The 24,233-nt window shown below is 57.6% G+C and overlaps 3 protein-coding genes across 13 annotated transcripts in view; 2 read left to right on the forward strand and 1 right to left on the reverse strand.

The window, feature by feature from the left end:
- The window catches only part of USP48 (ubiquitin specific peptidase 48), a 30,006-nt gene extending 23,957 nt beyond the window's left edge, over positions 1-6,049 (forward strand). Inside the window, exons 21-27 of one of the 3 annotated variants that reach the window (XM_033079790.2) lie at positions 668-774; positions 2,583-2,687; positions 3,105-3,260; positions 3,414-3,539; positions 4,160-4,208; positions 4,351-4,377; positions 4,476-6,049. In XM_033079790.2, the coding sequence (XP_032935681.1) occupies positions 668-774; positions 2,583-2,687; positions 3,105-3,260; positions 3,414-3,539; positions 4,160-4,208; positions 4,351-4,377; positions 4,476-4,498 (593 nt within the window). In that variant the 3' untranslated portion in view covers positions 4,499-6,049. Of the gene's footprint in view, positions 1-667; positions 778-2,582; positions 2,688-3,104; positions 3,261-3,413; positions 3,540-4,159; positions 4,209-4,350; positions 4,378-4,475 lie in introns of those variants that run through there. The other 2 variants (XM_042779963.1, XM_033079791.2) reach the window with 2 other exon arrangements.
- A 1,105-nt stretch (positions 6,050-7,154) lies between these two features.
- LOC117006974 (RAP1 GTPase activating protein) lies at positions 7,155-15,253 on the forward strand. Of its 4 annotated transcripts, none has more exons than XM_042779965.1 (21): positions 7,155-7,256; positions 8,803-8,879; positions 8,967-9,009; positions 9,121-9,159; positions 9,267-9,452; positions 10,148-10,242; positions 10,322-10,400; positions 10,485-10,538; positions 10,618-10,701; positions 10,781-10,881; positions 10,967-11,096; positions 11,535-11,690; positions 11,767-11,838; positions 11,915-12,001; positions 12,415-12,552; positions 13,115-13,365; positions 13,435-13,506; positions 14,284-14,377; positions 14,470-14,551; positions 14,634-14,701; positions 14,782-15,253. In XM_042779965.1, the coding sequence occupies exons 3-21, from the start codon at positions 8,971-8,973 to the stop codon at positions 14,788-14,790; spliced, it is 1,836 nt and encodes a 611-aa protein (XP_042635899.1). In that variant the 5' UTR covers positions 7,155-7,256; positions 8,803-8,879; positions 8,967-8,970; the 3' UTR covers positions 14,791-15,253. The 4 variants fall into 4 exon arrangements, with proteins under 4 accessions (XP_042635899.1, XP_042635898.1, XP_032935688.1 ...); XM_033079797.1 differs by having other exon boundaries at positions 7,165-8,879; positions 8,962-9,009; positions 13,115-13,183; positions 13,256-13,365; XM_042779964.1 differs by having other exon boundaries at positions 7,164-8,879; positions 8,962-9,009.
- A 1,320-nt stretch (positions 15,254-16,573) lies between these two features.
- Positions 16,574-24,226, reverse strand: ALPL (alkaline phosphatase, biomineralization associated). 6 transcript variants are annotated; one of them, XM_033079804.2, is made up of 12 exons: positions 24,095-24,226; positions 23,049-23,126; positions 22,856-22,975; positions 21,899-22,014; positions 21,159-21,333; positions 20,897-21,072; positions 19,389-19,532; positions 19,163-19,232; positions 18,380-18,514; positions 17,581-17,772; positions 17,355-17,474; positions 16,574-17,256 (listed from the first exon to the last, which is right to left on the reverse strand). In XM_033079804.2, the coding sequence occupies exons 2-12, from the start codon at positions 23,104-23,106 to the stop codon at positions 17,000-17,002; spliced, it is 1,563 nt and encodes a 520-aa protein (XP_032935695.1). In that variant the 5' UTR covers positions 23,107-23,126; positions 24,095-24,226; the 3' UTR covers positions 16,574-16,999. The 6 variants fall into 6 exon arrangements, with proteins under 6 accessions (XP_032935695.1, XP_032935693.1, XP_032935696.1 ...); XM_033079802.2 differs by having other exon boundaries at positions 23,049-23,140; XM_033079805.2 differs by having other exon boundaries at positions 24,067-24,226.
- Positions 24,227-24,233: the final 7 nt, after the last annotated feature.

The raw sequence follows: 24,233 nt of genomic DNA on the forward strand, positions 1-24,233 counted from the left end.
GTGAGTGACCTCTGCTCCTGGGAACAGCTCCCTGGGGGTAAAAACTTCAGTCTGAGGGGGTCAGTGGAAAACACAGAGCTTGGCAGATTCCCCCCCTGCAATGCTGTGCCCAGCTCTGGTGTCTTAAGCACAGGAAGGATGTGGAGCCACTGGAGTGAGTCCAGAGGAGCCCATGGAGGTGCTCCAGGACTGGAACCCCTCTGCTCTGGAGCCAGGCTGGGAGAGCTGGGGGTGTTCAGCCTGGAGAGGAGAAGGCTCCAGGGAGAACTTACGGCCTAAAGGAGCTCCAAGAGAGCTGGAGAGGGACTGGGGACAAGGGCCAGGAGGGACAGACACAGGGAATGGCTTCCCATTGCTAGAGGGCATGGAGAGATGGGGTATTGGGAAGGAATTCCTGGCTGTGAGGGTGGGAGGGTCCTGACACAGGCTGCCCAGAGAAACTGTGGTTGCCCCATCCCTAGAAGTGTCCAAGGCCTGGAGCAACCTGGGATAGTGGAAGGTGTCCCTGCCCATGGCAGAGAGTGGGATGAGATCCTAAAGGGCTCTTCCAACCCAAACCACTTGGGGATTTGATGTGATTCACTCTCAGTTAGCAGTGAGAGGCCCTGCACTGGGGCCTCTGAGGAGTTGGCGCTATTAAATGTTTTTTCTCTTGGTGTTTGCCCAGAGCTGTGCCCCGAATGCCGGGAAGGGCTCCTGTGCCAGCAGCAGCGGGACCTGCGCGAGTACACCCAGGCCACCATCTACATCCACAAAGTGGTGGATAATAAAAAGGTAGGGACTTTTCCCCATCCCTGCTCAGCCTGGCTCCAGGTGCTGTAGGAATGCCCTGAGGGGGCTGTCATGGCTCCCATGTCCCCAGGACTGGTGGGCGTCCTGCTGGTCTGTGGTGGTGGTGAGGGCAGAAATCCCCTGCTGTGCAGCTTTGGGCAGCTTTGGCAAAAACAGCAAATTGGGACCTTCTGGCTCTGAAAATTCCATCTCCTCAAGGCTTCCTTTTGCCAAACCAAATCCTTTGTGTTTTCAGGGGTGCTCCCAGCTGTTTTCTCTGGTTTTGCTGTGTTCCCAGGCTCTGCCTGCTCTCCTCCCTCTCCAATATCTGTCATTTCCTTTCTTCTTGCTCAAGTGATGTTTTTATTCCTGGATAGAAATGAGCTCTTCCCCTCGGTGCTGGTGAGACAGTGAATTTGGAGATGGTTCTCAGGATCCCCTGAAGCTGTGAATTTTGTTTTTACTGATCTTAAGTGTCAGGATCAGCTCTAGAACTGGTTTTCCAAGTGCCTGAAGCTGGTTCTGGTAAACCCCCCTCCTCAGGACCCTTAAGAAGAGAGCCAATGGTGGGCAAGCTCAGATGAAGACAATCTCTGCACCTTTGGAGTGTGGAGTGGGTATTTTTTGCCTTTCCTCGATTTCCATCTCCCTGCCAATCCCAGGGAGGCGCTGGAGGCCGGAGAACCACAGGGAGCTGGAGGCTGGATGGGTTCCTGCCTGGGTTGTGAGATGTGGATCACGCAGCACCGTCTGGAGCCATCAGCCACAGGCTTTCAGCCTGAATCCCTCTTGGCTCTGGTGCACGGGAGGGTTGAGTGTTGTGTTTTTCTGGCACTGGACAGGACTGTGCTCACACGTGGAGCTGGCAAAAAAAACAGGGAGCTATTCTTTGTGGAGCAGCTGGAGCTGGAAAGAGGGGGTGAGAACGTGCCCACAAGATCCCTCAGTAACAGGGCAACCTCGGCAGGATGGGAAACAGCAGGAATGCTGGCCAGGATTAGTGCTGGCAGCACTGTGGGAGCCACTGTGCCCTTCCTGCTGGGCTTTGCAAAACCAGGGAGTGTTTCTCAGCCCCTCACCCTTTTTCCTCCCTCCTCTGCACCACCTGGTTCTTCCTTGGGGTAATGGTGCTGCAGAGGGAAGCCTCATCTGGATAAAATCATTGAAGGGTGGTACTGCTGGAATTCAGAGGGCTCTGGGGAATGTTTGGGAGCTGGAATTGCATCATTAATTGTAAATACATTGATGGAGAAGAGAGCTCTCGGCATCCAGGTCTCCTGGGCTCCTGCAAAGCCCAGTTCTAGCCACAGTGTAGCTGGGAATTCACATCCAGGCAAATCTGTGCCTGGAGTGACTTTCACTGGCCTGAACAACCTTTTTTTTTTTGTATTTGTGTAAATTATTTAGATTTCATTTACTTACAGCCTATAAGTAATGGTGCTGCTACAGGGATAAATGTCTTAATGCACAGAAAATACTTTTTCCATGTCAAGGCTTTTGTAATACATTTAGATCAACCAGCTGATGAGAAGGTATCAGTCCAGGGCTCAGGAGACTTTCCTCTGCCTGGAGAGGAGAACAGAAAGCACCTTCAGTTCCACAGAGGGGGATTCCTGAGTTGAATCCCACTGAGGTTCCACACAGGTGGGGAGGGTGGAGGAACCTTTGCAGAGCTCATGGAGAAGCTCCCAGGGTTATTCCTAGGCTCTCTGGTTGGAGGTGACGCCCAGAGGTCTTCAGGAGCTGTTTGCCATGGTGAGACAGGCCATGTGGTAGCTGTTGGTTACAGAGAATGATTTTTGTGACTCCAGGTAATGAAGGACGTGGCTCCAGAGCTGAACGTGAGCAGCTCGGAAGCTGAAGAGGAAAGGGAGGAAAACAAGCCAGAGGGGGAGCAAGATCCTGATTTTAACCAGGTAGAGGTGAAAAATCCCAGCAGATTTCTTGATTTTTCTATCATCCTCTTGAGTCAGCATGATGGGATCACCACCCTCTTCCTCTGCATCTCACTGGCAGGGGAAGTGTGTCTTATAATGTCATTTGAGTGGTCAAAACACACCAGTGCTGGCTTTGGAGACATCAAATACGGATAGGGATTCATGTGCATGTGGAAATCTGCCCCACACTAGCATTAGGACTAGGATTTGAGGTTTGAAGGCAAATCCTTTGGTTGTCTCCACACTTCCATACTTCAGTTGGTTTTCCAAGGGGTTTTCCATCACTTCCTGCCTTCCCTCGCATGACCAATTGGCTCAAAACACTCTCTGGGTACTCGGAAGGTTCTGTTTATCCCTAAACAACTCCATCTTCTCATTTTTTTGCCACGTCTCCAGGCCAATGGTGGCGCAAAACGCCAGAAGCTCTCCCACCAGAGCTACATCCCTTACCAAAAACAGGGAATCAGGAGAAGCACACGGCACCGGAAGGTCCGAGGGGAGAAAGCGCTGCTGGTGTCAGCCAACCAGACCCTGAAAGAGCTGAAAATCCAGGTGAGGCTGCCTCTTCTGCCAGGAACCAGGAAGAAAACACAAAGTGAGGAGTGTGGGGGCTCAGGGAAGGGTCTGACTCCCCAAGGAGATGGGGATGGGTGCTGGGGCAGGAGATGCCACAGTTCCCGGGGTGAGGTGTCCGTGTGCCCCCAGATCATGCACGCCTTCTCTGTGGCCCCCTTCGACCAGAACCTGTCCCTGGATGGGAAGATCCTGAGCGATGACACAGCCACACTGGGCAGCCTTGGAGTCATCCCTGAGTCTGTCATCCTGCTCAAGGTACCGGTGCGGTGTGATTCGGGAATGCCACGGGATTGGTGAGAGCCAAGAGTGTGGGCTTGTGTGGGGCAGTGGGGACAAATGGAACAAGCTCCTTGTGGAACTCCTTGGAGGAGAAGAATCTTTAATTTTCTTAGTTTAGGGAAGGAAAATCCTTAATTCTTGTTTTTTGTCTTAGGGGAGGAAAGTCTTCATTGTTTTTTGTTTTGGAGAAGAAAAATCCTTATTTTGTTTCAGAGGAGGAATATCCTTGGGTGTTTGAGGAGTTTTTTGGTCTGAAGGAGGAAAAACCTTAATTTTTTTTGTGTTGGGGAGGAAAATCCTCATTGTTTTTGTTTGGATGAGAAATGTCCTTAATTTTATTTGTTTCAGAGGAGGTAAATCCTTTTTATCTTTGTTTTGGAAGAGAAAACCCCCTTTTTTATGTCCAAGAATGCTTTGTAGCTGATTTGGCTGCTGAGCTCTGTGAGTGCCAACCCAAAACATGACTAACTTAGGGAATGAGTCGTCCCATCAAGTTCTCAGTGTTTAGGCAAGACACTCGTCCCCTGCTCCTCTCCTGAGCAGTGATCCCCCAGCTCCCTGTGCTTGTTAATTCCCTGCTCCAATGTCCTTTCCAGGCTGATGAGCCCATTGCAGATTACGCGGCCATGGACGATGTTATGCAAGGTGAGAGAGGTGGGGAAAGGGCTGGGTCTGGGTTGGTGGTCAAGGTTGGGAAGGTGGAAAATGGGGATTGTAACGCTTCCTTGTCACTGGCTATGGAATCCTCAGAGTGACTTCTAATGCCTTCCTTCCCTTTCCATCCCAGTTTGTATGCCTGAAGAGGGGTTTAAAGGTGAGTCCAGGTGTTTTGCCCCCTTTGTATCCCCTCACATGACTCCCACTCCCATCCCATTTCCCTCCTCATCTCCTGGTGATGTCTTTCCTTCCCAGGGACTGGTTTACTTGGCCACTGATGGTTTTCCAAGAGGAGCGACCAGAAGGAAAGAGGATTTGTCACATGGTAGGGCATTAAAAGAATAGAAACAGGTGGATACAGTACTTTTTGACTCTTCCAGAAGGCAAAAATCCATTGTGAGACGTTTGCTCCCCAAAAAACAAAACAAATGCCTTATGTCAAAGCAGATTGCACTGAAGGACATCCTGCTTCAGGACAACGTTCCCGGGTTTATTTAATAAAGAACAGGAAGGTTGGGAAGTTGAGCAGCAGTTGGTGTGTTTGGGACGAGTGGTGGCCCTGTGTGTCCCCCAGCCTGGCCACAAAGGGGTTGTGATCCAGTAGATCCAGACAGTCCTGATCATTCTCCAGTAACTCTTTAGGCTAATCCTGTCTTTAATCCACTCTTACACTTTAAGTCCAGGATGGAAGTACAGGAATTGTGACTTCTTGAGGAAAGTCTAGCGCTTTCAGACAGCTAAACTTCATTTACTTAAACCCAAAAAGGAAGCTGGGATCTGCCTCCCAAACCCTCGCAGTGGCTGGGCGCTGCCCCCTCTCTGCATCCTTCCGTCATCACTTCCACACCTTGGACAATCCAGTAACCACCTGGGCTCTGGGGGCTTCTTAGAAATTTGGGATATTTTAATGACTCTGGAGAACATTTTCCTCCAGTCTGGCGCTGCTGGGAGTGTTCCTGGCTCAGGGCAGTCAGAGCTGGCGAGGGGCTGCGGGTGGGTGCTGTGTTTCCCATGGGAAGAGGTTTTCTTACTCTTCTCTCCTCATTTTTCAGCAATGCACTAATTTTTTTTTTTTTAACATCTCTCAGCAAAATTTTCTCCCCATTAATATTTAGCAGGAAATAGTATCCCACTCTCAGACTGATTCACATTGGGCACTGCTGAGGGATTTGTTTATTAGAGATCCTCTTCCTTTCCAACCTTTTCCTTTGTTTCCACAGAATAGTAATATGCAGAGATTACATCAGTTATATTGTTTGTAGGTTTGAAGGAATTTGGGATGCAAGAAGAGGGTGAGGGCCACAAATTCCATCCCCAAAACCCCACTAGTTTTTATTTCCAATTTTTATTTCTGATGTTTATGCAAAGAATTCCAGCTGCTCTTTGTCCAGCACCTTCCTCCCTTGTCCCTGCTGGGTTTGAGGGTGAAGCAGCAGCATTTGAGGGGCTCTAAATTTCCTAAAAAGTGATATTTTGGGGGGCAGTTTGAACCGTGGATTCTTTCCCAAGGTATAGACATGGCGAATTCCGTGCCAAAGCCATAGGAGGCTTTTCTTCTCAACCTGAAGAACTCGCTTGTGTACATATTCCTTGGAAATTCCATCTTTTCAAGTTGCTGTTAATTTTTTTTAATGTTATATATAAAAAAGTCTCTTCCTTGAGCTTACACTGTTGTGGAAAGGAATCCCATGGGGTGTTCCAGGGCTGTGGCAGTTCCGGCAGCGCCGGAGCCTATGGAGGATGCAGGTACAAAGTGTGAGCCAAGGCCCCATTCCTGTTTTGTCTGTCATTTGCAAATATTATCAGATTAAAGTTGTCACTGAGCTGTGGCAGCCTTGTTACACTGCAGACATGTGGGCTGAGGGGGCTGAGGGTGTTGGAGGAAGGTGGAGGTTATAATCCCATAAATCCCACTTGGAGCTGTCCGAAAAAGGAATGTGAGCGCTGTGGGATGGGATGGGAACAAGAGGACCCTGCTGCAGCAGGAATTCCCCCCCTCCTTTGCACAGGAAGGGAATCGGTTTTGTGGAGCTTGGCCACTGCATTTGGTGGCCCTGGCCCTGTCACATCCACCCCTGTACCCACCTGGTGTGTCCCTTGGACAGGTCTCTGCCCCTCCTGCGTAGCAGTGCCAGACCCTCCTTGGAGTCCTCAGAACCAGGGTGCCTCCCTGAGCCCCTGGGAAAAGTAAATAGGTGCTGGAGGTGGTGGGAGGAGAGAGGCCTTGGGGGATAGGGGGGTCCTGGGTGCCAGGGAGGGATGGGGAGGGGAAAAGCCTGGTTACGGACATTAGATATGGGAGGGGGTAGGAATGGGGTGGGTGCTGGGGGTCTGTGGGTGTGGGGGGGTTAAGGTTGGGGGGTACTCTGGGTACCAGGAATGGGGAATTATGGATGATTGGGTTCCTGGGGTACCTGGGATGGAGAGGTATGGGAGGAGGGGCTTGGGCACCAGGCATGGAGATTGGGGCCCCTAAATACCAGTGATGAGGGCTTATGGATGAACAGGGTCTGCCGGGAGCCAGTGATGGGAAGAGGGCAACTAGGGAGCCAGCTCTGGGTCTCAGGGAGAGACGTGGGGGGCACCTCGTGAGCCGAATTTGGGGGGAGATGTGGGTGATGGGCAGAGCGGTACCCGGGCACCAGCCGCGGGCGGGGAATGGAGATGGGTCCCGGGGACCCTGGGAGGCGTCTGGGGGGGTCCCCTCCTCTCCGGAGACCTGGGCGCTGGGGAGGGAGGGGGCACCCAGGCGGTCCCGGGGGTGACATCAGGGATGGAGAGGGGGATCCTTAGTTCCGAATCTCAGTTCCCGGCGCCGTTTTCTCCGTGTCGGGCCAGTGGTCTGCTCCTGGTGCCCGTGGCCATTCCCTGGAGCAGTGCCTGGTTCCCGGTACCGGTGCCCGGTCCCACCGCCCCCGGAGGGGCTGCCCCGCCCCGCCGCACGTGACGCTGCGCGGTGGCAACGAGCGCCGGGGCCCCGCTCGGCTCCGCTCGGTACCGGCCCCGCTCAGGGACCGCTTGGCCCCGCCGCCCCCGGTAAGTGCCGCCCTGAGGGGACCAGGCACCGCAGTGCCCCCGGAGACCCCCCTCTCTGGGGATGTCCCCTCATCCCCGCCGCAGCACCGGGGGGTCCGTCCGCCCGTGACCTTCAGCGCTGCTGGTACCGGGGGAGGGGATGAGGGGGGAAATGCTCTGGGCCTGGGGGAAAAGACCCGGCTTGGGAAGGGAGGGGAGGGAGGAGTCCCCCATTGGCTCCCCAACCTGTCCCCCCAATGTCTCCTCCATAATTGCATCCTACAACTTGCGCCCCACCAAACCTGCCCCCTTCCCGGATACTTCAAAACCTGCCCCCCTCTTCTACCCCTCATCATCTGCTCCCCCTGTTCCAGTCTCCCCAGTTTGACTCCCGTGTTCCCCCAAACCAAATCTCCCCCTCCCCGCCCCCCCCAGTCTGGCCTCCACATCTAGAACATCTCCCGCCCCCCGGTGCTCCCCCACCCTCCCGGGACAGCCTCCACCTCGGATGCTGGGGGGTGTGGGGAGCGATAGGGGATTCCCCCCAGGGTCGCCCCCCGCCCGGCGGGGTCACGCTGCGGCCCAAGGGGTGCACTGGGAAGGGTCATGTTTGCACGGGGACGGGTGGCAATGTCGCATTGGCATGGGGACACCGGGGTCGCACTTGCACGGGGATGGGTCACACCTGCACCAGGGCTGTGCTTGGCTGCGGTTGGGTTTGCACCAGCGCCGTGTTTGCACAGGCATGGGCCATACCTGCACTGGGGTTGTCTTTGCACAGGGACGGGGTTCATTTGCACCAGTGTCGTGTTTGCACAGGGACGGTGACATTTGCACGAGTGTCCCTTTTGCACCAGGGACGCACTTGCACGTCATTGTGTTTGCACAGGGCCGGGTCGCGTTTGTACCAGGGCTGTGTTTGATGGGGACAGTGCCATTAGCATGGGGACGGTGGCGTTTGCACGAGAATGGTCACATTACTACGGGGAGAGCGACATTTGCACGGGGCTGATGACATTGGCACGGGAATGATCATGCTTGCACGAGGAGAGACCCTGGGCACAGGGTCGGTGGCATCGGCACGAAAATGATCTTGCTTCCACGGCGTCTTCCAGTGGCAGTTTCATGGGGGGTTTGGCACTGACATGGGGTTGGTGGCGCTGGCTCTGGGTCAGTGACACTTTCATGGGGAGGGTGGCCCTGGTGTGGGGCCGGTGACACTGGCGTGGGCATGACTACATCTCACGGAGTGGGTGACACCTCACGGGTCGGTGGCACCTCACGGGGTCGGTGACACTTGCGGGGTCCCGGCGCTGTCCGTGGTCCTGCCCCGCGCCGCCAACTCCCACCGGCAGAGGGCGCCCTTCGGGGCGGGGGTGGGGATGCGATGAGTTTGAGGGTTCTCAGGGGCCCCCATGGAATGACCCCGCCCCGCCGCTCCCGCCCCGCTGTCCCCTGGCACCGGCAGGGTGGCACTTGGCTCGCTGCCATCAGCCAACTTTAGGGATAAGGCTGCTGGCCGGGCAGCCCGGAGAAGGGGCTGTGGAGGAGCTCACCTCTCCCCCAGGAAGCGCCATGGGCCCCTCTGGACCCCCTCGCACCACTTAGACGCGCCTCCAGCCAGCAGCACCTCCCAACCCCGAGGTGAGCACCCATGGATGGTCCCCACCCAAGGATGCCCACCCCAAGGCGGGGAGACAGGCACCCACAGCCCCGCTCTCCCCAGGGCAGCAGGATGGCCCAGCAACGCCATGCCATCCCCCCACCACTCAAGGTAGGTGTTGTTGGGGTGGGGGACATGCAACCGGCACCCTGGGGTGCCACCATGGGCATCACCCATCCCACCACCCATGGGTGCCAGTGTCACCACCCTGTTATCTTGCAGACGGAGGAGGACTACATCCCCTACCCCAGTGTGCATGAGGTAGAGCACCCACCTTCCTCCAGAGAGGGCTGTGAGGGCCACTGGCTGGCTGGCTGGCTGGGTTGGTGGGTGGGTACCCGAAACACCAACTGCGGCTGTGGGCACAGGTGCTGGGCCGGGAGGGGCCGTTCCCCCTCATCCTCCTGCCGCAGTTCGGGGGTTACTGGATTGAGGGCACCAACCACCAGCTGACCGGGGCTCCTGACTCACCCCCCACGCCGGTACCTGGCACCCGGGCAAAGCTGGAGGGCAACCACACGGCCAAGATCTACCGCAAGCACTTCCTGGGCAAGGTGAGGCCCTGGGTGCTGCAGATGTGCTGTCTGGGGTGGAGCAGGAGCATGGATACCACATAAGCTCCGGTGTTCATGGATGTGGGTGTGGTGTCCATGAATATGGGAGTCCCATGGCAAGGGTGCTCATGTTCATGGATGCTCATGGATGTGGGTGTGTGTATCCATGGATATGGGAGCCCTATGGCTCATGTGCGCTCATGGATTTGGGTCTCCTTGGGCATGGGTGCCCCTTGCCAAGGGTACTTGGGGTGGGTTCTCTATGGGAATGGAAGGACATGGAGACCTCATAAACCTGCCCTGGTGCTTTGGCACACATCTCCTTGTGGACATGGGTGCTCCATGAGGTGGGTGGTCAAGGAGGTGGGTGCTGGGTCTCCATGGGGAGGAGAGCCCCTGGCATGGGTGCCCATGGACATGGGTACTCCATAACTTTACATGGACATGGAGACTCCATAAGATTGTGCCTCCATAGGATCTGGATGCCCCAAGGGGTGGCTCACTGAGTGTAGGTGCCCCATAGGTAGTACCTGTAGGTACAGGTGCTCCTGGACACAGGTGCTCCATGGGGATGGGTGCTTATGGGTGTGGGTATCCTTTGGACATGGTGGCCCATGGACACGGGTGCTTATGGACACCTGGGTGTCCCATGGCATGAGCACCCTCGGCCATGGCTGCTCAGCTCCTTCCCACAGGAGCACTTCAACTATTACTCCCTGGATCCGGTGCTGGGACACCTCGTCTTCTCCCTCAAGTATGATGAGCAGGAGCACCTCCACCTGCTGCTGCGGTGAGCAGGGTGTGGGAGGCACCCATGGGAGCTGCCTGGGGGTGGGGGGGGCCCCCCTGACCCCCTCCTTGCTCTGCAGCACCCGTGCCCGCACCCTACATGATGTGGTGCCCATCTCCTGCCTGGCCGAGTTCCCCAACGTGGTGCAGATGGCCAAGGTAGGTGCGACCCCATCTCCCAGCAGCACCCATGGGTGCCCCCCAGCCCCAAGCCCCGCATGGCAACACCCCTCTTTCCCACAGCTGGTGTGCGAGGATGTCAACGTGGATCGCTTCTACCCCGTGCTCTATCCCAAGGTGAACAGGGTGCAGGGAGGGGGCACATGGGCACCCATGGGTGCCCCTCCCCAGCTTCTGACCCCTCCCCACCCCGCAGGCATCCCGCCTCATCCTTGCCTTTGACGAGCACGTGCTCAGCAACCACTTCAAATTTGGGGTCATCTATCAAAAACTGGGGCAGGTATGGGGTGGAGTGTGTGGGCGTTAGGGTGGGGGGAGTCCCTGGGTGCGTGCCGCCATCAATCCCCACCCCATTGCAGACCTCCGAGGAGGAGCTTTTCGGCACCACGGAGGAGAGCCCCGCCTTCGCCGAATTCCTCGACGTCCTGGGTCAGCGGGTGCAGCTGCGAGACTTCAAGGGGTACGTGAGGGGATGCTGGGGGGGAAAGGACCAACAGGGTCAGGGTGCCTGTCTGTTCCACCCACCCGCGCACTCACCCACGCAGGTTCCGAGGGGGGCTGGATGTGACCCACGGACAGACAGGCAGCGAGTCGGTGTATTGCCACTTCCGTGACAAGGAGATCATGTTCCACGTCTCCACCAAACTGCCCTACACTGAGGGGGATGCTCAGCAGGTGGGCACCCATGGGTTCTGGGGGCTGTCTGTGGTGGACAGGGGCTCCTGGGGCACCCGTGGGTACTGGGAGGGCGTGTAAGGAGGGAGAACAGAGGGGGACACTTGGGTGCTTGAGAGCAGGGGGTTGGAGGTGGTGCTGGGGCACGTCTATGGGGTGGAAGGGATGTTGGGGCTTTGGGGACGTCCCATGGAAAGGAGGGGACTCCTGGGTTACCCATGGGTAATGGTAGGCATCTGTGGGGCCCAGGAGATGGCAAGGCCCTCATGGGTGAGGGGAAACATCTTTGGGATGCAGAGGGCTGGTAAGGCGCACCCATGGGTCCTGGGGTGCATCTGTGGGGCACAGGGCCTTTCATTCCTTTTCATGCTCCTGGTGTGAGCACCCGCTCTCCCTGGTGTCCTGCTGTGTCCCCCCCTACCCGCTATGTCCCCACAGCTGCAGCGGAAGCGTCACATCGGCAACGACATCGTGGCCATCGTCTTCCAGGACGAGAACACACCGTTCGTCCCCGACATGATTGCCTCCAACTTCCTCCATGCCTTCGTGGTGGTGCAGCTGGAGCAGGGAGGCACTCAGGGCACCCTCTACAAGGTACCCTCCCGTGTCTCAGCATCCCCGTCCCCATGGGGGTCCGCAGGGTGTTCCGTCACTCCCCCACTCACCACAGGTCTCGGTCACTGCCCGGGACGACGTGCCCTTCTTCGGCCCGCCGCTGCCCGACCCCGCTGTCTTCAGGAAGGTGAGCGCCCGTGGGTGCCGCTGGGGAGTCCTTGGGGACACCTGTGCACTCACCCAGGGCTGTCCCCACCCCGCAGGGCCCCGAGTTCCAGGAGTTCCTGCTGACGAAGCTCATCAACGCCGAGTACGCCTGCTACCGCGCTGAGAAGTTCGCCAAGCTGGAGGTGCGGGGACGGCGGGTGCAGAGTGGGCACGGGGTGCTCGGGGGCAGCCGGAGGGGCTGGGCAAGCCCTGGGGCACAACACGGGCTGTGCCGGGCTGTGGGAGCCGCACACAGCGCGGGGGCTGCGCGTGGGCGGGCAGCGGCTGGGCAGGTGCGTGGTGCCTGGGCTCGGGGCTGGCTGGGGTGGTCTCAAAGTGGGGCGGAAGCAGCGAGGGGAGGGCTTTGCGAGGGGAGGCGCCGTGTTGTGTGTGATGGGCAGGGGGTGCGTGGCAGCGGTGCGGTGCAGGGCTGCGGAGTGTTGTGGGCATCGCCGCGTGGGTGCAGCAGGGTTGGGGCTGGTCCTGCATGGGGGGTGGCTGTGTGTTGCGGGGCGGGTGTCTCGCGTGGGCGCAGCGGGGCGGGGCTGATGCGCAGGAGCGGACGCGGGCGGCGCTGCTGGAGACGCTGCACGAGGAGCTGCAGGCGCGCAGCCAGGCCATGCTGGGGCTCGGCCCCGACGACGAGCGCCCCGACAACGGCGGCGCTGCCCCAGGCTTCTTCGAGTCCTTCAAGGTGGGTCGCGGGAGTCCCGCACCTCCCACACATCCCCCACAGCACTGCGGGGCTCCGCCCTGCCCTGAGGTCTCCGGGGCCGCGTCCCCTCCCCGGCACCGCCCGTGAGTGCCCGCCCAGGACACGCTCCCTTGACACTGCTCCCGCCCGTTTGCTATGGCCGCGCCCCCTGGCTTTGGCCCCGCCCCCTGCGCGCGCAGCCGATCTGCTGATGCGTACCTGAGGCTGCGCCCAGCCCAGGCCACGCCCCTCACAGCCCGGACTGGCCCCGTGGGCACAAGCCCCGCCCCTTCCCGACATACATCACCCCGGAAGTCACGCCCCCTCGTCGGCATAAGCCCCGCCCAAATCGCGGGCGGTGCCCCGCGTGTTAAGTCCCGCCCCCTATCGCAAGCCCCTCCCATCTCACCTTGGCTCCGTCCCCCCGGGGCACGATGCCCCTGGTGCCCGGTTCCGCCCTCGCACACACTGTTCGGTTCTGCCCCACTGTCCCGTTGCCCCGCTCCGCTGCGCGGTTCCGCCTTCCCCGTGGTCCCAGTCGGTGACGCGCTGCCGCCCCCAGTCGCTGCTGGTGCCCGGGAGCCGCCGGGGACGCCGCGGCAGCGCCATCGGGCTGGGCTCGGTGGAAGAGGTGGGTACCTCGATGTCCCCCCTCGGTGTCCCCCCGGTCCCTGGTGTCCCCCCGGTTAACGGCGCCTCGCAGGCGCTGCTGGTGCCCGGGAAGAGCCCGTCGCGGCGGCGGCCCGGCCCCCTCGGCTCCCGCCGCTCCAGCGCTATCGGCATCGAGAGCATCCAAGAGGCGCCGGCCGGCAGGTGAGCGCCGGCACCGGCACCGCCGCTGTCCCCTCCCACTGTCACCTCACTGCCGTCGCCTCCCCGCAGGGACGGCCCCGCAGCCGCCGACGGCTCCAGCTCCACACACAGCTCACCCGAGAGCCGTCGGAACCCCGACAGGTCCCGCAGCTGGCACCAGGATGGGGGACACGGAGACAGGAGGGCCCTGGAGTGGGGTGGCACTGGGTTGGGAATACATGGGGACTGGAAGGCACTGGGATGGTGTGGCAAGGGAACAGGGTGGCGCCGGTATGGGGTGACTCCAAGATGAGGTGACACGGGAACGGGAGGACACTGGGATGGTGCAGCTCAAGGACAGGGTGACACCAGAATGGGGTGCACTGGGACAGGGCAATGTGCAGATGACAGGGACTGTAGGGATGGGACCGCAAAAAGAATGGGGCAGGGTGACCTCGGGCTGGGGTGGCACAGGGATGGGATGACACCGGGACAAGGTGGCACCAGGATGGTTGACACAGGGCAGCATCGGGATGAGACACCAGAGGGACAGGGTGTCACAGGACAGGTTCACCCAGGGGCTGAGTGACACAGGGTCTGTATGTCCCAGGGAGAAGGTGGTAGGGTAGAGTGGCACTTGGGTGGCTTGGATGGAGGTTGGCATGAAGGTGGGTGGCACAGGGACACATGGCATGATGACAAGAGACATGGGGACAGGATTGCATGGGGCTGGTGCCTCCCAGGGATGGGATGGGGTGAGGACCGGGTGGCATGGGGATGGGACATGCCAGGGATAGGGTGACATGAGGATCCAGTGTCCTGGACGGGGTGGTGTGGGGACAGGGTGTCCCGGGGCCAGCACAGTATTGCAGCAGGCCACGGTGGTGGCCACGAGGCGCTGTGCCAGCCTGTTGTGGCCTTGGGGACTGTCCCTGGCAGGGCCGAAAAGCCGGAGCCGCCGGATTTCTCGCGCTCCTCCTCCAGTGCCAGCAGCTTCGGCAGCGCCGCGGAGGAGCCCGGCGAGCCGGGACGGGTACGGGGAGTCCGGGCGGAGGGTCCGGGCAGGGGTCCGGGGGGGCAGTCTGGGGTGAGCAGCACCCCTCTGACCCCCCCGCGCCCCCTCAGGAGAGCTGCTCGCCCTCGGGGAGCCACCGCCACGCCTTCACTGACACTCCCTGGCCGGATGACCTCCCCGAGACTCCCCCAGGTAGCCCAGCACCCCGGCTCGGGGTGCCGCGGGGCTTGGGGACATGTCGGGATGCTGATGGCCGCCCCTCCCTTTCCCCCAGGCTGCCGCCCTCCTGACCCTTCATGCCCTGAGATCAAAATCCAGCTGGAGCAGCCCCGCCATAATCCGGTGAGGCTGTTTGCCCCCCTCCACCAGTGCAGTATGGGGGTGCCCCCACTGGGATGCCCCCACTGATGTTCCTCCCACAGGGTTCATAGTCACCCCCCTTACCTGCGGAGGTGTCACCGCTTCGCCCCCTCTGTGTGCCACCCCCGTGCCAGGAGTTGAAGCCATCGTCCCCGGTGCAGGATTTGGGGGGACTCTCCAAAAGAATTGGGGATGTGCCCCCCTCCAGACAATCTCTGTCACCCCAAAAACCCCTTGGGTGAGGGGATGATGCACCACAAAGGGGCCCTCCTCTGCCATGACCCCAAAATGAAGAGTGGGTCCAACCCCAGCATCATCCCCCCCCCCCCCCCCCCAAAAAAAAGAGGGGATTCAAATCCAGGGTAATCCCAAAGTGGAGCTCCCCCTCCCCACTTTTATTTTAAGTTTAACATGTTCCAGAATGGGCCGGAGGCTGGAACTGGGGGGAGGGGGAGGAATATTTTTTCACACCCTCCCAAACTGTGTTTGTGTTTCCCATGAGTCCTGTATAAAATAAAGGTTTATTTATCGCTACAGTGGGGTTGTGTCTCCAATATCTAGGGGGTCCCCAAAACCCCAAATTTCAGTGGGGAATGTAAAAACACCCATTTTGGGGGGGTCATTTAGCCAAATGTTGGGGTTTCATAGCAGCCAGGCACAGCAAAGCCTTTCTATGGTGATCCCTTTTTTTGGAGTGGTGCAGTACCCCAAAATATGGCAGGCAATGCCCTCACCTCCCCCAGAAAAGTGCCTCTTTCAGCTCTGCTGGTCAGTCTGGCGTCAGGACCGGCATTTGGCCACGGCCCCAGTGGCCACCGGCGTCCTGCCAGCCCCCCCGGCCAAGGGAAAGTGGTTCCCACCCCCCGAACCCCCAAAAACCACGCGGCACCCCGGGAGTGGTTAAACATAGCTCCGGGCTGCTCGAGTTCTAGGAAGTGCCAGCAGCCTCGATCTGCTGAGGTGGGGAGCAAAGGGCATTGGGCAAAGTGGGGGGCAGAGCCCCCCCCAAATCCAGCCCTGCCAGGATCACTGCCTGCACCCACTCCGAAGGATCCTGGTTAATGAGGAACTGGATTTTTAGTTAAAAAAAAACAGTGAATGAATAAAAAATGAGGAAGGGGGCTTAGGGGGGATTTTGGAGGAACCTGGGGGATTTGGGGGAGGAAAAGCAGTGTTTTCCCAGCCATTTGCACAAGCACAAGGAACTCATGAGCACTGTGGCGCTTTCAGGTGTGCACAGGGAGTTCTACACGTGCCAGGGTAATTTGCACGAGCACAGTGACTTTGAACGTGTTTGCAGTGTATATTTTCACTGCACGGTGACTCACGGTGACAATCACCTGCACGGTGGCTTTTGTACGTGGAAAACAGAATTCAAGCACAGTGACACCTACACACGCAAGGCACTATGCACCGTGACATCTCAGTGACATTTGCACATGCAGGTGACATTCGCACACTCAAGGGACCTTCTACTCAGCTCAGGCAATGTCTGCAAGTGCACAGTGACACTGGCACAGTGACATTTGCATGTGCAAGGCACTTGCACCGTGACATTTGCCCACTCCCAGTACCCTTTGCACACCCAGGGTCGCTCTCCCTGCCCAGCCCTCACACTCCCAGCACCCTTGCCACTGCACAAGCCCTTTCTACTCACTAATTACCCCCCTAATTACCTCACCCTAATGAAGGGGGCGTGTTCCAGGGCGTCCCACCCCTTATATCCCGCTTTGCTGCCTTTGCCCCCCTTCCACAATCCCAGCCCCAACCCCTCCCAAATCCCTCTTGGGGCAGCAAATTGCTTTAACCCGAAGACTTTTAAAGCAAAATAAATCACTGACGAGACAACAAAACCCAAGTTTAGGGACAAATTAACCCGATGAGTTAATTTTTTTCCCCATCTTCGTGTGGTTACTGGCTCCCCACACATGTGACGAGTTGGGCACCAGTGTCAGTCCTCAGCCGAGGGACCACAGAGGCATTTTGGGACCCAGCCCCATCGCATTTCGCTCAAAGTGGGGGTTTTATCCACCGAGGCTCCGGCTGCCATCCCAAATCCCGCAGTGGGTTTGGGATAGGCCAGGGAGCACGGCTAATTATAGGGAAGGAACCATGTATTTACAGAGGCAGCTCCCAGCACCAAACCACCGGCGGCTGCTTTTGCTCCACTGAGTCTCTCTGTTCTCTCTCTCCTCTTTCCCGGGTGCTGCTGTCCACAAAAAAATAAAAAGGGGGGATGAATTAAAAATAAATCCCCCTCAGTGATTTGAAAGAGGCACTTTAGCAGAGGAGGAGGAGGAGGAGGAGGCCGAGGAAGGGCAGGAGGAGGGGGGTGGCGGGGCAGGCGGCGGCGTTGCAGTGGCCTCGGTTGGAGCCGATGCAGGCGGCGTAAGCCATGGCGTGGGGGATGTAGTTCTGCTCGTGGACCCCGTGCAGCAGGTGGGCCATGGGCCCGCGGGCGAACACAGCCACATCCTCACCGCCGTGGGTCTCCTGCCGCAGTGGCACGGCTGATTGCGCCTGGTAGTCGGCGTGTGCTGGGGGAAAACAGCAGAAGTGAGAACTGTTTAAGAACCCAGCTCATTTTAGCCAACCTGGGATGATTTAAAGGGGTTTTGGCCCAAAACACACTCACCAAAATCCACAGCAGAGACATTTTCTCGCTCGCCTGCCACAATTTTATAGCCGGGGCCATTGCCGTATAGGATGGAGGTGAAGGGTTTGCGATCCACGTCGCTCTGCATCGGGGCCAGACCTGGTGGTGTGGCACAGTCAGCAGGATGGAATCCCCCCTGGTGTTCCCAGGCCGTCCTCAGGGTGTCCCCAAGCTGTCCCTGGCACCGTGGCCAGGCAGGGCTCACCAAAGATGGGGTTCCCACGGGGGGTGTAGCCACCAAAAGTGAAGACGTGCGAGTGGTCAGCGGTGACGACGCTGAGCGTGTCCTGGGTGGACGTGAGGCGTGTGGCCAGCCCGATGGCCCTGTCCAGCTCCACCGCCTCATGCAGCGCCTGCTTTGCCTTCCCCTCGTGGTGCCCGTGGTCGATGCGGCCACCTGTGGAACTCGGCACTGCTTGGCACTGCCCTCCTCTTCCCAGCCTTGCATCCCCCTCTAGTCCCTTTCTGCAAACCCCATCATCCCATTTATCGCCCTTTTTTACATCCCATATCCTTCCCTTTGCATCCTCATCAGCCCCTTTATTCCTGCTTTTCATCCCCCTACCCTTCACCCGTTTCAGCACTCCACCTTCACCCCTTTTATCCCTCCCTTTTTGCACCTTCATTTCCTGTTACCCCTCTTTTTGCAACCCTCATATCCTCTTTATCTGTCATCTGTGTATCCCCCACCACTCCCTTATCCTTCCTCTCTGTCATCACCTTTTTTTAAACTCCCATCTCCCTGTTAGCCTCCTTTTTGCACCATCACCCTTAATCCCCATTTTTGATCTTCCATCACTCCCTTTATCTTCTTTTTGCACCTTCCAGTCCTCATTTTTGCACCTCCTCTTAATCCAATTCCCCACCTTTTTGCACCCTCTTCTGTATCCCCATCACCCCCTTTATTCTCCTTTTGCACCCTTATTTTTATTGAATCCCCCCTATTTTTGCACTCCCATTACCTATTTTTATCCCCCCTTTTTGCACCCCCATGAACTCCCCACCTTCAACCAGAAGGAAGAACCCTCGGGGATTTTTCTGGAGCATCCTGATGGCCACAGACACCATCTCACTGAGGGATGGATCTGTCTCATTGTTCCTGTCCAGCTCGTACACCATGTCCCCTGGCTCGAAGAGGCCTGGAGACAGAGACACTGCTGGGGACATCCTTTCCCACCAAAAGAAAAACCGGGGAGGGGGGCAAATCCTGCTCCTCGTGCTGACTCAAGCGTTTCACACACCACTGGATCCAGGAAGATTAGATAGAAGCCGGGGTAAAATCCCAGCCCTTCCTTCCTCCTGCTCGGCTGGATTCCACATTCCAGATGGGATGGGAATTTCACTGCTGACAAAAGAACTGCATCCCTAGGAGGGAGATGTGTCCCAGGGTGGGAACAACAGCATCTTTGAGAGCACACCAGCAAACCCAGGGTGGGGCACCAGCATTTCCAGGGAAATTGCAGCCTCTTTGGGAGGTACCAGCATCCCTGGGTGCAGCAGTAGCATCACCGTTGGGGGTGGAACAGCATCCCTTTGGGGTACTGGAATCGAATCCCAAGGGAGGTAACAGGATCTGTTGTGGGGGGCGGAACTAGCATCCCCACAGAAACAGAACCATCTTTGGGGGCTACCAGCGTGTCCAGGACAGGTACCACCATCCCTTGGAGGCAGCAGCACCCTTGGGAAGATAATCGGGCACTGCAGCTGGCCCAGCACCCCAGGACAGGACAGGGGTCCCCCTAAAGCCCCCAACTGATGCCAGGGCACCCTCAGGTGCAGGGACTCACCCAACAGGAAGTCGACACGGCTGAGATTGAGTGCCAGCAGCCCTCGCCGATGCCACACGTACTCAGCAACCTGGGGACAGGGGACAGGGACAGGCATTGTCACCTCTCCATTGCCTCTGCCATCCCTGCAGATGCCCTCCCAGAAATTTCATTCCCCAGGAATGGCTCTGTAGGGTTACAGTGGGGAGATGTGTGTGTACTCCCACTCCCAGAGAGTCCCTGTCACCTTGCCGTGGGGCTTGGCCTCCTTCCATGCCTGGATGAGATTCCTGCCATCCAGGCGGGTGCCCCGATGCTTCTCCTCGTGGGGGTATTCCACATCACTTACATTTTTGGGGTACATGTATTTCCGCCCTCCACCCAGGATCACCTGAAAAAGAGGGGAAGAAATGTAGCTTTTAATAATTTTATATTCTTTTAAATTTCCCCCTCCAGCTGGGGTTTAACGGCGGAAGACCCCAAAGGGGTGGAGCGGGATATCCAGGAAAGCCCTGGCGCTGTGGGCAAAAACACCCGAGGAATTTCACCTCGCTCAAAATAACCCTGAATGTCTTCCTATTAATTAAAACATAGGATAAAAATAACCATTTCCAGCAGGGATTTGGCTTTTTGAAAATTTTTTTCCCCATCTGTGGGAAGAATGCTCCACATCGGGATCCCCACATGAACCCGCTGGGATGGAGCCCCATCCTGCGGCTCTCCCTGTTTGCTTTGGAGCCTGATTTATTTGGCCTCTGTTATTTATAACCTAGCAGAGATGTTATGGTTTTTTTGTATTTTTTCCCCCTTTCTCTGTGTAGTAGGTGAATTATAAAGCTGCAAAACACCAATGCCAAAATTATTAACAAAAAAAAAAAAAAAAAAAGAAAAAGAAGACTTTTCCCCACTATATAATTATTTTCAGCCTGGGACAGTTAAAATTATATTAAAGGGGAAAAAAAACAGCAAAAGAAGCTATTAAAGAGCTAAATAACAGGCTAGGATATTTTGCTTTGGGGCTATTTTGAAGGACAGAAGAAGATTTATTTACAGTGCTGAATTTCTGCATAAATCCACAGCAAGGAACAGAACTGGGGGGGAAAGGGAAAGTTTTGAATCTGGGAAGTATGGGAAGGGAGGAGGTTAAGATGGATTTGTGGGTCTGGGGCTTGGTCCTACAGATGCTTGGGGTCCCAGACCTGTGTTTGAGTGTCTTGGTCCCACGCCCATCTGAAAGTGCTGGTACCCCACTCATTATGGTCCTGGTCCCACAGTTGATGAGGGTCCCAACTCTGTTCCCATGGGTGGTCCTGATCCCCCATCTGCTGGGGACTCTGAGTCAGCACCACGGGGTGGTCCTGGTCCTGCATCCATGGGTGGTCCCAGTCCACCATTGCATCAGGATCCCAGCTCTGCATGCATTGGTCATCCTGGCCCCATATCTACCCACAATCCTGGTTCTGCACCCATGGGTGGACTCAGCCTCACATTTGCAGGGGTGTGTACATTTGTACACACTTGCAGTCCTGATCTTGCACCCCTTAGTTGTTCCAGCCCAACATCTCCTGGGAGCTGTGGCTCTTCAACCACTCATGGTTCCAGCCCAGTATCTCCTGGGAGTCCCGCTTCTTCAACCATTGGTGGTTACATATCTATCCACAGCCCTGGCCCCACCCTTGGGTGACTCCAACCCCCACCCCAGGCTGTCCTGGTCCCATCTCATCTATGGCACCTTCCTGGTGTCCTCATCCCTACCTCGATCTCAGGGATGTTCTCCACCAGCTGCCGGGCGATGTCCTTGCAGCCACCCTCCAGGGCGTCCGGGGGCATCTCTCCATCCGAGTACCAGTCGCGGTTGGCAGAGTGGGCATAGGCAGCACTGGGTGTGGCGTGGGTCACACGCGTGGTGGTGACAATGCCCACAGCTTTGCCTGCACCACCAGTTCAGGGGACAATGGTGAGAATACCTCCAAAAACACCTGCCTGACCTCCTACCAGGAGTCCCTCAGTCCCTCACCTGCCTCCTTGGCCCAGCGGAGAATGGAGGTCACCTCCTGGCCCTTGGTGGTGTTGCAGCGGTCCCGGGTAACACCAGCGCTGACCCCCAGTGTCCCCTCGTTGGCTTTGACACCACAGAGGTAGGCGGTGGCTGTGCCCGCACTGTCGGGCACCTGGGCATTGGTGTTGTAGGTCTGGAAGGTGGGAGATGGATAAACCACCACAGCTATCACCCACCCACCACCCACCACAGCACCATCATTCCCACCCTAGGCTTCCCTCCCTCTGCTGTTTAGCTGCACCAGATCCCTGTCCCACCTGTGTCCCCTCTCTTTTTCCCTTTGCCCCCCCATTTTACCCCCTGCTCCCTCCACCATATTGGCACATTCTCCACCCCCCCCACCCCCATTTTGCTGCTTTTAGCCTTTTTTTCAGTTCGTCTTTTGGCAGGGAGATAGAAGCCACTGCCACGCGTGTCCCCACGGGGTGAACGGAGGTGGCTGCTGACTTCCAATTTAATTATTATTTTAAAATGCTTTGTTCAGCAAAACGACCTCAGGAGCAGCGGGGGGGGGGTCCCGTGGTGTCCCGCAGCCGGCGGGCTCCTCCTGCCCCCCTCCCCGTTCCCACGGCCGGCCCCTGGCACGGCCAGCCGGCACCGGAGCCAGCTCCCTTCGCCCGCCCCTGACCTAATTTCGGCTCGGTCGATGCCGCCCGCCCGCGACCTTGTGGCGGGTGTCGTGTCTCCTGGGGGCTCACCTTGGCCAGGGCCACGAAGGGGAACTTGTCCATCTCCAGCAGGCTCTCCTCGCCCTGCCCGTGCTGCAGCTGCCCTTTGAGGATGCGGGCGGCTGTGACCGTGGAGACGCCCATTCCTGCGGGACAGCGTAAGCCGCGCACGGACAACCCAGTGGCACCCGGCAACCCGCTCCACGCAAACCCCGCTCATCTCAGGTTACTGCAGACCCAGTTTAGTTCATGGTCCGCTTTATCCCGTCGCTCACTTTATCGTACCAACTAATTTTTTGCAAGCCCAGTTTATTGTGCACCCAGTTTATCCCAACTCCCAGTTTATCCCAGCAGCCACTTTTCATTGCAAAGCAATTTATCACAGAACCCAGTTTATTGCAACACCTAACTTTTTGCAAATCCAATTAATTTCAGCACACAGTTTATGCCAGCACTCCTTATTTTTTTTTGCAAACCAAATCTATCCCAGCATCCACTTTATTGCAGTCCCAGTTTATCCCAGCATTCAAATTACGGCAAAACAAATTTACCTGAGTACCCAATTCCTTGCCAATCCAGTTTATCCCTGCACCAGGTTTACTGCGATCCCAGTTCATTGCAGCATCCAGTTTATACCAGCACCCAATTCATTGCAACTCACTTTGCCCCGGCACCCAATTTCTTTGCAAACCCAATTTATTGCAGCACTTAACTTACTCTAAATCCAGTTAATAGCAGCATCCAGTTTACCCCAGCACCCAACTTAAGACAAACCAAACTGATTGCAGCAACCAATACTTTTTGCAAACCCAGTTTTTCCAGCACCCAGTTTATCCCAGAACACAACTCACCACAGTACCTCTTTTTCCACAACACCCAACATGTCAAAACCCCAGTTTATCGCTTTATTGCACACACTTCATCAGCCCCCTGTACCCTCAGCCCCACTGTCCCTGCTCCGGAGTGGGTGCTCCCCTCCCATCTCACCGTCCCCCAGGAAGAGGATGAGGTTCTTGGCCACATTCCGGTTGAGGCGCTGGAGCCGCAGCGCATTCTGCAGGGTCTCCTGTGCCTGCCGCCGCCAGTACTCGGGGTCCTTCTCCCTCTCTGCACGAGAACCGGGGTCATAGCACCCAACAGAACCCACTTTTGGGGTGCTGTCCCTCCAAACCTCACCCACCTGGGACCAGCGATGCCAAGCAGAGCTGGGCGAGGAGAAGGACGAACAGAGCCTTCATTCTGTGGTGCTGAGCAGGCTCTGCCAGAAGAGAGCTGCAGGGTAGGTGGCACCCGCTCATGCCTCAGTTTCTCCACCGAGACCTTTGCCCCGGGGTCAGCCAAGCGAAGATGGAAAGAAATGTCCCCTCCCTGCACAGTCACGGATGCGACCTCCCTGGGGACATGCCAACCCCATTACCTTTCCCCCCACCCCCCCGCCTGCCTCCCCTGGCCATCAGTCCCATGAGGCGTCACCTCACTGTCACCAGCCTAAGCTGGGGAGAAGCCGGCACGGCCCCTATGGCACAGTGAGGTCCTCATCACATGGCCATGTCCCCATCATGTGCTTGTGTACCTCTCGTGTCTCCATCATGTGTTCTTGTCATGTCTGTGTTCCCATCCCATACCCAGGGTTCCATTGCATGTCTGCAATCCCATCACACACTCGTGTCCCCACCACGTCCCCTGTGTGTGCCCATGTCCCGAGTGTACCCCCCGTGTTCCCATCACACACCCCTGTCCCCATGCCCAGCCTGTTCCTGTTATGTCCGCATCCCCATCACACACCTCTATCCCGGTTGCATGTCTGTCCCTGCTGTGAACCCACATGACCATGTCCCACCACACATTCTTGTCCTCGCTGCATGTCCGTGTCCCCATCCCATGTCTGTGCGCACACCACATGCTCATGTCCCTGTTGCACACTCGCGTCCCTACTGCATGTCTATGTCCCTGCTGCACACCCAAGTCCCTGTTGTATGTCTGTGTCCCCTTTGCATACCCGTGTCCCTGATGCGCATCCACGTCTTCACCACACTCCTGTGACCCCATGGCACCTCCGAGCCCCTACGGCACTCTCCTGTCCCCATCAGCTCCACATCTCTGTGGCACCTCCCCTCCGCTGCACGCCCCCTCAGCCCTCGCTCCCCAGAGACCCTCCCTCCCCCGGGAGGGCAGCAATGGCCCCAAGGGGTCCTTACCGCGGATGGGGGGGTGTCACACACGTACCCGCACTAACTTGGGTCCCGACACCCACGTCCCTCTGGGCGGCGGGAGGAGGCCGGGCCGGGGGGACCGCGAGCCCTTAAATCCCCCCGCACCCGGCCTTCGCCTCCTCCTCCTCCTCCCCGTCCTCCACCCTCCCCCA

Source organism: Catharus ustulatus, chromosome 24 (assembly GCF_009819885.2).
Source record: "Catharus ustulatus isolate bCatUst1 chromosome 24, bCatUst1.pri.v2, whole genome shotgun sequence".
NCBI lineage: Eukaryota > Metazoa > Chordata > Aves > Passeriformes > Turdidae > Catharus > Catharus ustulatus.